We start from the raw sequence: 12,180 nt of genomic DNA on the forward strand, positions 1-12,180 counted from the left end.
CTTGAATCTTAAGTCGCGGTCATGTCTCGCCCCCATTGTTGATATTAACCTTAAAAAGGAAACTGTAGGTACATCTAGTCTGTGAACGGCTAACCATCGCATTGTAAAAATTGGATAGGTTCTATCTATAGTCATTTGGGCCTCCTAAAAAGATCTACTAAATTCATCGAGTTGAATGACTAATGAATTACAACTCTATTATATTGCAATTGGTGCATTGGTCTTTGCTGCCTTATGGTTAATTGGTCACATTTTATTCATGAAATGTATTGGGTTGGAATTGACCGTTCAAGTATTTTAAATTGCACGCTAAAAACAGTAGAAATAGGGGCATATATAAGTATAATAAATATATTATATTATATATGTTATGCGATCTATATTGAATTGATGATATAGAAAAGAACTTTAGCTTTAGCCGATCGTGACTAAGAAACCACCAGTTTCACCTGGTGAGTCGGGAATGCCCAACTTATCAATTTATCCAGTAACCTATAACCTTTTTTCAGTCTGAGCAAGATACGACCAAAAGCCCCTGTCATGATGAATCTTCCGATGTATTGGTGATGAGTATATAACGCAGCTTGAGTAATAAAGTCTTGTGCTATGAACGCATAAGCATGTAAAGAGTACATGTGTTAAGCGACCAAACTAAGTTGATTCTAGGAAATCTTGAATCAGACCATTTACACTTACTTCAATAAAGGAAGAGCGGGCCTCCTCGATAGAAGATTTTTTTTAATTTTTTATCTTGGTCCCAGTTCAATAGTAAACGGGTCTGAACTAATTGAATACTTGTGCCAGAAATTCCCCGAATTGGTTTACCATTTCCATAAAGTAAATAATTTACAACTCAAAGTTCTAGATTATCCCTTTCCCTCAATGGATCCTGGAGGGAAAGTGTTGCTAAATTTTTACCGTCCGCCATTTCATATATGATTACAGGTTGAACCAAAATAAAATACTTTTTCTTGGTGGGTGTGATCCATTGGACATAAATCCAATTTTTCAATTTTTTGATTCCTTAGAATTTTTTTACCATCCCCGGTGGTATCAAGATGTCGTTGTGTCGGAATATCTTATTCAACTCTCCAGGAAAATGGATATCTCTGGAAAATATTTTTAGTTCAATTCTTTTTTTTTCCTAACCTCAACAAGAAGGCAAATGGTAAGATCCGGGTAATAGGTTTATTTCTATAGTGGAGATAGTCGCATGTAATAACAGATCACGGCCATATTAGTAAAAGCATGTGGTAAGAACGGGTTTCACTCTATTTCTCGAAAATAATATTCTAAAGCTTTCTTCGAAAGAATAAGTAAAAAAAGAAAAACAAAGAAAAAAAAGAAGGGAGGGGTAGGGATTAGTTACAAGATAAATTGGGGTTACAAAATATTTATTGTGATAATAAAGTGCTCTTAGTTCAGTTGTACTTGAAGCCAAGTAAAGGCAGCTTGATGTTGAGTTATAGTCTTGGACTTAGGTGGGGAACCTCAGTTAAACAAACTAGTAATCTAACAAGTCATCTAATCTTATACTAACGGCAGTGGGACTCATGCGGGTAATGAGAAGCTTAAAAAATGAAGCTCATTTCTTTGAAATCCCATTATAGTAATGCCAATAAAAATAGAAAATGAGAGACCCAAAGTAATGAGAAAATGAATTATAATTGTGAAGCTATAAGGTATCATTCATTCCTATTGATAGTCAGAATTTCTTTGAATATGTCCTTGAATTCCTTTGGGACGTGAGCAAAACTCAGATTGGAGAATAGATTGTAAGACATATATTTGGTGAAATAGTCAGTGCATGAAGTTTTGGTATGCTTTTCATCAAAAGAAAACCATTACGATCATTTGATCCTAATTGGATTACGTTTTCGTGTCTTGTGGAACAAGAATGGTCAATCTCAGCAAAGTCAATGAATTTCGCCTACCTTTTCGGAGCACAACTGGATGTGATGACATCGTCACATCCATTTGAGCAGCTCAATCCAATCAGAGTTGTTGAGTCCATGTGGTAATTTTTCTGGTAATTTTTTATTTTTTTATTTTAATAATCGATATTCTTGTGTGCTGATTCAATTTTCAACACATTATTATTGCTGTAACTCACAACTCCACAAACATTTAAATATACACGTGTCATCATTAACTTTCGAGCAAGAATTACTAATAGAAATCACCTTGATTATTTCATTAATTGGATTTATTGATTGTGACGAAGAGTACAAGAAGTTGGCAGCTATATATATATATTCTTTTCAAGCAAAGGAGCTCAGATTACAAGTTGGGACCTCAACATTCATAAAACAAACAGTAATTATTGACAGTAAGAAGAGGAGGTAAATCACTTAAACAAGATTAAGGTTTTTATTAACAAGTGGCATACTTCTGGGTCCAACTCCGAGCCGTTGACTCATATTTGACTTTGTCACTCTTGCACATATGAGCAATCTCAGGCACGAGGGTCATCGGGGTTTGGATCGGTCAGCAATGAACATATGGACAGTAAAACCTGCATTAATCAAGTAATTATTAGTAAATTAGATTTCAATCAAAACAATAATTTAAGATGAGCGCCACCGGCTATCGTCTAACTTGTGTGTGACACTTGACACAAAAGTTTTCAACTTGTCTCAAAAAATTAAGATTCTAAGTTAGCTCAAATATGAATTAACAGAAAACTCAAATTGTGTGTGTTACCTTGGAAATGGTGAGTGCTGGACTCCATTGCTCCTTGAGAATGTCCAAGCAGATACTGCCGTTGCTGTTTATATTTGGATGGAACACTTTAGTTCTGAAGGCAACCTGCAGATTCTCACTGAATTAGCTGGTAGAAAGACTAAGATCTTGGGTATTTTCTGTTGCCGGTCTTATATTGTCATATTGTGAATCCAAGTAAGACGTTTAAGCAGTAACAACAATATGATCAATCTTTCATATGCACAGCTTGACAATATAAACGTCTTAGCTTACATACAGTTCGAAACATAAACGTCTTATGTTGCCAGACAATCTGACAATGACAATATAAACGTCTGAGCTCAACATCCATTTTGAAACATAAACGCCTTATGTTACTAGAATGTCTGGCAAGAAAACATTTCATCGAAAGGTGACAAACTTATGCAAGAACAAAGTTTTGTGGAATTTTCTTGTTGCATACCTTTGGAGGTTTGAAAGGATAATCAGGTGGAAAATGGATAGTCACAAGGAAGACACCCCCAGAATAAGGGCTATCATTTGGACCAATTATTGTTGCTTGCCAATGAAACATGTCCTCAGCCACAGGACCTGAACAAAGAAGAAAAAGCACCATAAAAATTACAAATACTTCTAATCTCTTCTCTTCTTCATACTTGGGTGTATGCAAGTTGGTTAGAACAGTGTACTCCTCCTTATTCACCAAAGTTCGAACTCCTTACCCGTAGTTCGGATTAGATTGACTAGAATACCGCTTGAATAGAAAAATTAAGAATAATTTCTTCTCTTCTTTTACCTGCACTACATGAAGTTGGTGGATCTCTTTGCAAGTCCTTGAGCTCCTTCAATATTCTCTTTGAGGCCATTCAATTCAACCACTTCCAAAACTGAAGCTTGTTGGTTTATGTTAGGAGGAGGTGGTGGTGGTGTATTTAATGAGAGGGCTGATGAAAGTGGGAAACAGAATCAGTTCCAGAAGCAAAAGTTGAAAAGCAAAAGAATCAAGAGAGTCGCATCAATGTGAAAAGTAGCACAAAAAATTCAAAGATATTATTTGCTGTCACAAATCTCTAGTCATTGTTCTGTTTACAGAATTCTAACTTTATGTCACATGTAATTTGCTGCAAATTTGATTACTTGTACATGAGTTGGAAGAACTTTTCGGTGTGATTGCTACATCGTCCTAATAACGTCACGAAGCTGTGTGATTACCGCCACGCTTAAAAAATATCTGCAGATGCCATAAAAAGGGCATAACAAACTGAAAGTGATGACTGAGGGACTCCAATTGGTTGGCAGTGGGAGTGGTCCTGTGGATGCTTCCTACCAACCAAAAGAATTAAAAGATATATTCGTGCTTAGCCTCAAATAGTTCACGCCTTGAGTTTCTGGGACAATTCCGAAGTTGATGGGCTGTAAAAATGATTTGGAAAATCTTCTAAAACGAAATACAAACATATTTTGACCATAAAGACCGTGACTATCGGGAACACATAGATGGTGACTATGATTCCCTCACAGCACTGGTATTGTGGAAACTGGTGTAAGTTAGTATGGAATGTTGTTTTGTTGTGTCGAATTTGTTCGTATGGGTATGAAGTTTCCTGTTTGATTGTATTTTAGACTAGCTGAGTGACAACTGAGACCGGGCAAATTGGCTCGTCGAAAAGCTGGGGAACGGTTTTTGTGAATGAGAACAATAGCCAAATTGGTATCTCACTTTTCTCTCTGTGTTTCTAATAAATTCTTCAGTTGCTTTGTGTTTTCTTCCTATTGTGTATAAAAACTTAATTATGCATGGCCATGCCCTTTATTTTGGGTTCAAGTTGCTATATTGGTATCTCACTACTATTTGTTTATGCGTTATGCAGTTCATAATACGAAAGAAACAATTTTGAAGTGGTTCTCTTTTTTCTTTTCATTGAAATTCTTGTTTTCCTTTTCAGGTAATATGACATCACTAATAATGCCAACAGCTACCTTGGGAGCAGTGGGTTATGGTTACATGTGGTGGAAGGTGTGCAGATTATGTTCTTTGTAGGTAATTTATAGTTCAGGCAAATTAATTTACAGCTAACAGTGATTTTTTCGAAGTATCATCGCCTTCTTATTAGTTAATGACTAAAGTTAGTTTTTGTCGTCACATGTTTCATTTGGTTGTGATTTGTTGCAGTTCAAAGAAAAAGCTACTTACACTCAATAGGAAATTGATGCATTAAGAATAGAGTGGGCTGAGTATGTTGATGACTTCATCCCAATAGATAAAACACTAGACCAGTTAGCTTGTGAAATTTTAAATTAAGTGGTTCTATTTTAGTAGGAAATCTCTACACATTTTATTAAATGTGTTGATTGTGAGATTGTTTTTTGTAATACTTGGGTTTACAAAGTTATGAAGCAATACTAGTTTATTTAAGGTAAATATCTTGCTTTCTGGATGAATTATGTAGGTCTTGCTTTCAAATTAAAAATACATTATATATGTCATCAAACATATTTCAGGATATGTATTAAACGGCTTGTGACACACTTTTTGTGTTGTTGCTAATATTCAATGACACTGCAAATGATTTCAGTGCTATAGTACATCATGCTTTACATATGTCATCATTAGTATACCATGACGCTCATTCCTATGTTTATGACAAATATTCTGCGTCTCAAATTGAAATAGATGACATGCTTTGTTAATTCAATGACGCTTGTTAGGCGTCTCTAGCAGCTATACATGACACTGTGCGTATGTCATGTTTAGTATACCATATCTCTCATTCATCTATTTATGACACTTATTCCGTGTCTTAAATGGTAATAGATGACACAAGTTCTTAATTCAATGACATTTTTTAGGCATTCTTAAAAGTAATACATGATACTCGTTCAACGTCATAAAAAATATCTTTAATGACACCCACAAAGATGACGCTAAACCCTTGCGTTATTAAACTTTTAACATAATGCATAAACTGCGTCATGTATGTAAAAATTTGTAGTAGTGTTGGCAGCTATATATATTCTTTTCAAGCAAAGGAGCTCAGATTACAAGTTGTGACCTCAACATTCATAACACAAACAGTAATTATTGACAGTAAAAAGAGGAGGTAAATCACTTAAACAAGATTAGGGTTTTAATTAAGAATTGGCATACTTCTGGGTCCAACTCCGAGCCGTTGACTCATATTTAACTTTGTCACTCTTGCACATATGAGCAATCTCAGGCACAAGAGGGTCATCAGGGTTTGGATCGGTTAGCAATGAACATATGGACAGTAAAACCTGCATTAATCAAGTAATTATTAGTAATTAGATTTCAATCAAAACAATAATTTAAGACGAGCGCCCCCCCGACTATCGTCTAACTTATGTGTGACACTTGACACGAAAGTTTTCAACTTGTCTCAAAAAATTAAGATTCTAAGTTAGCTCAAATATGAATCAACAGAAAACTCAAATTGTGTGTGTTACCTTGGAAATGGTGAGTGCTGGACTCCATTGCTCCTTGAGAATGTCCAAGCAGATACTGCCGCTGCTGTTTATATTTGGATGGAACACTTTAGTTCTGAAGGCAACCTGCAGATTCTCACTGAATTAGCTGGTAGAAAGACTAAGATCTTGGGTATTTTCTGTTGTCGGTCTTATATTGTCATATTGTAAATCCAAGTAAGACGTTTAAGCAGTAACAACAGTATGATCAATCTTTCATATACACAGCTTGACAATATAAACGTCTTAGCTTACATACAATTCAAAACATAAATGTCTTATGTTGCCATACAATTTGACAATGACAATATAAACGTCTGAGCTCAACATCCATTTTGAAACATAAACGCCTTATGTTACTAGAATGTCTGGCAAGAAAACATTTCACCGAAAGGTGACAAACTTATGCAAGAACAGAGTTTTGTGGAATTTTCTTGTTGCATACCTTTGGAGGTTTGAAAGGATAATCAGGTGGAAAATGGATAGTCACAAGGAAGACACCCCCAGAATAAGGGCTATCATTTGGACCAATTATTGTTGCTTGCCAATGAAACATGTCCTCAGCCACAGGACCTGAACAAAGAAGAAAAGAACACCATAAAAATTACAAATACTTCTAACTTCTCTTCTTCATACTTGGGTGTATGCAAGTTGGTTAGAACAATGTACCCCTCATTATTCACCAAAGTTCGAACTCCTTACCCGTAGTTTAAATTAGATTGAATAGAATACCGCTCGAATAGAAAAATTAAGAATATTTTCTTCTCTTCTTTTACCTGCACTACATGAAGTTGGTGGATCTCTTTGCAAGTCCTTGAGCTCCTTCAATAGTCTCTTTGAGGCCATTCAATTCAACCACTTCCAAAACTGAAGCTTGTTGGTTTATGTTAGGAGGAGGTGGTGGTGGTGTATTTAATGAGAGGGGTGGTGGTGGTGGACCTGGTGGAGAGGTTCATGAATTCATACTGCGGGCTGATGAAAGTGGGAAACAGAATCAGTTCCAGAAACAAAAGTTGAAAAGCAAAAGAATCAAGAGAGTCGCATCAATGTGAAAAGTAGCACAAAAAATTCAAAGATATTATTTGCTGTCACAAATCTCTAGTCATTGTTCTGTTTACAGAATTCTAACTTTATGTCACATGTAATTTGCTGCAAATTTGATTACTTGTGCATGAGTTGGAAGAGCTTTTCGGTGTGATTGCTACATCGTCCTAATAAAGTCACGAAGCTGTGTGACTACCGCCACGCTTAAAAAATATCTGCAGATGCCATAAAAAGGGCATAACAAACGGAAGGTGATGACTGAGGGACTCCAATTGGTTGGCAGTGGGAGGGGTCCTGTGGATGCTTCCTACCAACCAAAAGAATTAAAAGATATATTCGTGCTTAGCCTCAAATAGTTCACGCCTTGAGTTTCTGGGACAATTCCGAAGTTGATGGGCTGTAAAAATGATTTGGAAAATCTTCTAGAACGAAATACAAACACATTTTGAACATAAACACCTTTTGTTCTTGATTCTTTCTGCATTCTACTTTTGCCATTTTCTTTCTTGGTCATCAATTATGTCTGACAATTCTTGGACTGTTTTAACTTTTCCTTTAGACTGCTCATGTGTGTACGTGTGCGCGTGTTTGTAGATCAATTTAGGTGCGGACATTCGCGTTGAAAATTGTGGGAGGCCGAACAAATGATAAAATGGTCATCTGCTCAGCCTCTCACAGACCACACTAACATTTTTGTATATGTTCATAGACACACATACATTACAGCGATTTTTGTATATGTTCATACGGACGCATATATACATTACACAGAGAGAGAGAGAGAGAGAGAGAGAGAGAGAGAGAGAGAGCATTGTCACACTAACATTCAAGACTGCAAGAAAAATTATCATGATTCATATAATACATATACATAATCTTGAATTTTGAAGTGTACTAAATCAGATTACACGATGTGGATATTATCGTCGCTTAAAAAGTAGAATTTCAGTACTATATAGAGACAATACATTAGGGAAATCAAACCCAAAGAGAAGAGGTTTCTGCATGTTACTAACATCGTAATGCAAAGCACTAATATACAAATCAGAACACTGCAAGGACAGCACAAACAAAGAACTTGATGCATACGTAAAGAGTGCTCCTACACCTGTCAGTCGCAACTACAATTCCCAGCCTGTGGCTTCCTCCAGGCGGAAAAAGATAGCACAGGGGCCGAGAGAGATAAATGGATAAATGGCTAATTGGTCGCACTTTCTTCTGACAATCACAAATCACAATATGGAGCACGCCTTCTGTGCCTTTCTCTTCTTTTTCTTCTGCTTTGGTGGCTGGAGAACCACTTTAATGGCTGCATCAAAGACTGCTTTCACATTCTGCATTCACAAAGGAGTATTTACCGCAAACAATGTTAGACCAATGCATACTTTCCCCGTCGGTCTAAACTAATCTGAATTGAAGTTACAAACCTGCTGTGTTTTTGAACTGCATTCTATGTAAACCGGAGCCCCAATCAGCTTCCTTAGTTCCTCTCCCTTCAAAAGGAACCCAAATGAGAAACCAAAAAAAATGTAGAAAATCAGGTCTTTATCCTATTAGTTGCCAGACTTTGTGAGAAAAAAAAAAAAAAAAAAAAAAAAGATTGATGTCAAAATAAATAGTTAAGCAAAGAAATATGCGACTGTAAATTCATGTTGCACCAGAAAATACCTGCGCTGTGGTAATTGGCACTGCACCAGGGTGATCTACAAAGAACTGCTTGTCATCTCGAAGATCTACAACAATAAAATATAGCAGTCATGAAAAGCAAAGGATTAGTGACAGAAAAGATAAAGAGTACATCCAGTATGCTACTGCAATATAACATGATGTGAACGAGAGTACATGTGGACACTATGGCAACATAACCAAGACATGATTGGATGAGGCAATCCTGACGATACCAGACAAATCTTTGTATTTCAAAATGCACATGTAAATCCAACATATGTACATCTTTAAATGCTGATTTGAAAGGGGGTTTACAAAGAGCACCTGCTGACAAACAATTTAGTGCCATTACAAAGAGAAAGCTGTCACAAGAGTTCTTCAAAATTAAACTTGTAACCTTTGCTAAGCTTTTATCATAAGAATCCTTTGACATTCTAAATAAGGCTAATATGTAAGCACAGATTGCATGAGAAAGCAACCCAGAGAGTGTAACAAAAAACAGAAACAATCAACACAAAAGATGCAGTTGACCATCCCTTTCGATCTTGAAGTATGCAATGAACCCTATCGGATCCAACCAAGAATTCTTAGGTAAGCATAAGCAGGCAAAGCTACAACCCTAGGAAAAATATTCATAGGGAAAAGAAAACTACAGAATAATAGAGCAATTGAAGTCAAAACTGATAGCAATCACAACTCAGGAGTAGCGTAATAGGAAACAAAGGAAAGCAAGGGGGTAGAGATTCTAGAGATCTAACCGAGCTTAGTTCCAACAAGAATAATTGGAACACCAGGTGCATAATGCCTCAACTCAGGAACCCACTAAACATTAAAACAGGAAAGAAAGAAAGCTTCATCAGCGAAGTTAGACATCAATGATCAAACAATAGTAGATGAAAGAAGAGGGTGGTGGAAACGAAAGAATTAACTGTGGATAGTTTGTCTTACCTTCTTGGCAACATTTTCATAGCTGGCCTTGCTTATGAGAGAGAATGCAAGTAGGAATACATCTGCCCCACGGTAGCTCAACGGTCTTAATCTATTGTAATCTTCCTGCCCTGTTTCACAAATTTAAAACATCAGATCCAAGCTTTAGAAGAAGACAAAAGGAAGGAATGTTTGTTTTGTTTTGGACTTACCAGCAGTATCCCACAACCCCAAATTAACGGTGCTCCCATCCACAACAACATTTGCACTGAAATTGTCAAACACAGTTGGCACATAATCCTGTTCCCCAGAACATTGCAATGGAAGACAGCAAATCGCAATCAATCTCTTGCAAAGTCAATCTCATACAGAAATAAATAAATAAACATATGAAAGCAAAAGTATTGAAATTTTTAACAATCACACCAATGCAAATCTATATTAGAAAACTCTCAAAGTTACATGCATGCCATACTTTTTGAATCACAAAAAGCACCTTACGCCGAGCAATTGTATAGTCTATTAAACAGGTATAACGCAGAAAGGTGTCTATTCACCATTTATGATCAATCAAGGAATTGTGTAAGCAGAGAAATCTGTAGACATGAAATTTATCGAAGCTCAATATTCAACTCAGTTACTTGGCTTAATTGTGAGATAGGACTACATACAGGTTAAGGAATGGCAAATCAAAGAAATGGTCAAAGTCAAATGGACAAAACCAATAACTCTTACTAAATTCTGCACTTCAACATAAGCATTTTGATCATTTCAATTCAAGCACAAGAGCTCAAACTTGATGTCAACTACAAGATTTCTTTGTAATACTTTACATACCAAATAGAGGGTAAACTGAGAAATGTTGAAAATAATAGTTTGCTAAATTAAAAGCCGGAAATTGTTCGCGTTAAAATTGACGTTGAATTTAGCATGAATTACTTACAATACACCCACTACCCCCAATCAAATCATGAGAATCAAGTTTCTTCTCATTTCCTGATTTGGTGTGAAAACATAAATGATGAAACACAATACACAAAACGAAGCTTTTCTTTCTTTCTCCCACATGTTCTCGGAAACCAAACAAAAAGAAGGAAACTTGCTCAAGAAACTTGCAGCAAACCCACATTGACTGACCAGGAAACCCTACTAGGCTCAGCTAAGCAAACCCAACTAAAGACAAACCTCAAAGACTCAAACTTTTCACATTTTTTACTCCACTTTCTCAGCAATCAAACGGAAAAGGAAGAGAAGTTTACCGTGGGGAAAGTGTTGCTGGTGTAGGAGATGAGCATACAGGTTTTTCCCACAGCTCCATCCCCAACTGTGACACACTTTATGAACCTGGAGGCACTCATTCTCCACCCAACTCTGCCTCTTCCTTCTTCTACTTGTGCTTCCACAAAAACCCTAATCCAAAATACAGCAGAGGTTTCTGATTTCTTTAATCCCCACAATCCAGACAAGTTTTGTCTTTGAGACCCAGAGAGCGGGTTGGGAAGGGAAAGATGAAGGGGGCTGGGCCTAAAAGAGCCAGCTCTTGCCAGCTATAATGAAAGAGTATGATATTAATGTATTACCGTGTACCTCATGACTCAATATCCCAATTCAGTAAATTCTGTTGTGTCCGTCTCACTGTCACTGTCACGTGAAGTTGTGTGTAACTTTCACATTGTTGTATAACGCACATACAATATTATATATAGAATTAAGACGTATGTATTCAGTTTTTCAATTATATTATAACACGTAAATTAGTAGGATTGCTTGTCAGTGTGACTGTTACGCAATAAATGTTGCCCAATCAAAGTCCCAATTCAAGTTTCCAACATTTCTTTGTAACTCAGTAAAACTCCACCAACAAAACACCTCTTATGCCTTCTTGAGTACCTTCTAATTCAAGAGATTCAAAAGAAAATCACAAGATTACATGAATTAGTTAGTTGTACTTATTTATTATTATTTTTTTCTTGATCAAACGATAAATTTGTTAAATTAAAAAATCATTAAAATTTGAACTCATATCATGATGTAAGAACAATACTACTCTTCACTGATAGATAGTCACTTGCGAGACGTTGTACCTATTCGGGAAACAAAAGAATATAACTAGGCTACTAATTTGAATTTCGAGGTTTGATCCATTTATTCTGTGTGGGGTTATACCATCGAACTGGTACCAGAATTTGCATGTGGATTTGTAAACCCTAAAAAGCTGTGCTTCGTGCATGGCAATTCTGTCTCTTCCATCTTCCTCTTTTGTTTTCCTTTTCCTGTTAACAAATATGTTTGATGGATTTTATTTCAGTGTCCAAATCCAAACCGTACATACCCCCGAAATATTTATCGATCACT

At 36.3% G+C, this 12,180-nt stretch overlaps 2 protein-coding genes and 1 pseudogene across 2 annotated transcripts; all 3 read right to left on the reverse strand.

Annotated features, from left to right (window-relative positions):
• Positions 1–2,202: 2,202 nt before the first annotated feature.
• On the reverse strand, positions 2,203–3,640 carry LOC137726661 (ubiquitin-conjugating enzyme E2 28-like; annotated as a pseudogene).
• A 2,066-nt stretch (positions 3,641–5,706) lies between these two features.
• Positions 5,707–7,269, reverse strand: LOC137726687 (ubiquitin-conjugating enzyme E2 28-like). The gene is made up of 4 exons (XM_068465626.1): positions 6,963–7,269; positions 6,632–6,759; positions 6,169–6,273; positions 5,707–5,979 (listed from the first exon to the last, which is right to left on the reverse strand). The coding sequence occupies exons 1-4, from the start codon at positions 7,030–7,032 to the stop codon at positions 5,836–5,838; spliced, it is 447 nt and encodes a 148-aa protein (XP_068321727.1). The 5' UTR covers positions 7,033–7,269; the 3' UTR covers positions 5,707–5,835.
• Positions 7,270–8,063: 794 nt separating this feature from the next.
• On the reverse strand, positions 8,064–11,332 carry LOC137725167 (rac-like GTP-binding protein 5). Its single transcript, XM_068463758.1, has 7 exons — positions 11,085–11,332; positions 10,038–10,125; positions 9,847–9,956; positions 9,657–9,720; positions 8,899–8,963; positions 8,658–8,723; positions 8,064–8,564 (listed from the first exon to the last, which is right to left on the reverse strand). The coding sequence occupies exons 1-7, from the start codon at positions 11,181–11,183 to the stop codon at positions 8,463–8,465; spliced, it is 594 nt and encodes a 197-aa protein (XP_068319859.1). The 5' UTR covers positions 11,184–11,332; the 3' UTR covers positions 8,064–8,462.
• Positions 11,333–12,180: the final 848 nt, after the last annotated feature.

Source organism: Pyrus communis, chromosome 2, assembly GCF_963583255.1.
Source record: "Pyrus communis chromosome 2, drPyrComm1.1, whole genome shotgun sequence".
Taxonomy (NCBI): Eukaryota; Viridiplantae; Streptophyta; class Magnoliopsida; order Rosales; family Rosaceae; genus Pyrus; species Pyrus communis.

Bases quoted from the DNA above. Each gene is read 5' to 3' on its own strand.
- LOC137725167 (XM_068463758.1), bottom strand. From the start codon at position 11,183: ATGAGTGCCTCCAGGTTCATAAAGTGTGTCACAGTTGGGGATGGAGCT. The intron at 8,964-9,656 runs GTTAGATCTCTA...TTATTGTTGTAG, and splicing joins TCTTGTTGGAACTAAGCTCG to ATCTTCGAGATGACAAGCAG. The intron at 8,565-8,657 runs GTTTGTAACTTC...TTGTGAATGCAG, and splicing joins GCAGTTCAAAAACACAGCAG to AATGTGAAAGCAGTCTTTGA.
- LOC137726687 (XM_068465626.1), bottom strand. From the start codon at position 7,032: ATGGCCTCAAAGAGACTATTGAAGGAGCTCAAGGACTTGCAAAGAGAT. The intron at 6,760-6,962 runs GTAAAAGAAGAG...TTCTTTGTTCAG, and splicing joins ACCAACTTCATGTAGTGCAG to GTCCTGTGGCTGAGGACATG. The intron at 5,980-6,168 runs GTAACACACACA...TGATTAATGCAG, and splicing joins CAGCACTCACCATTTCCAAG to GTTTTACTGTCCATATGTTC.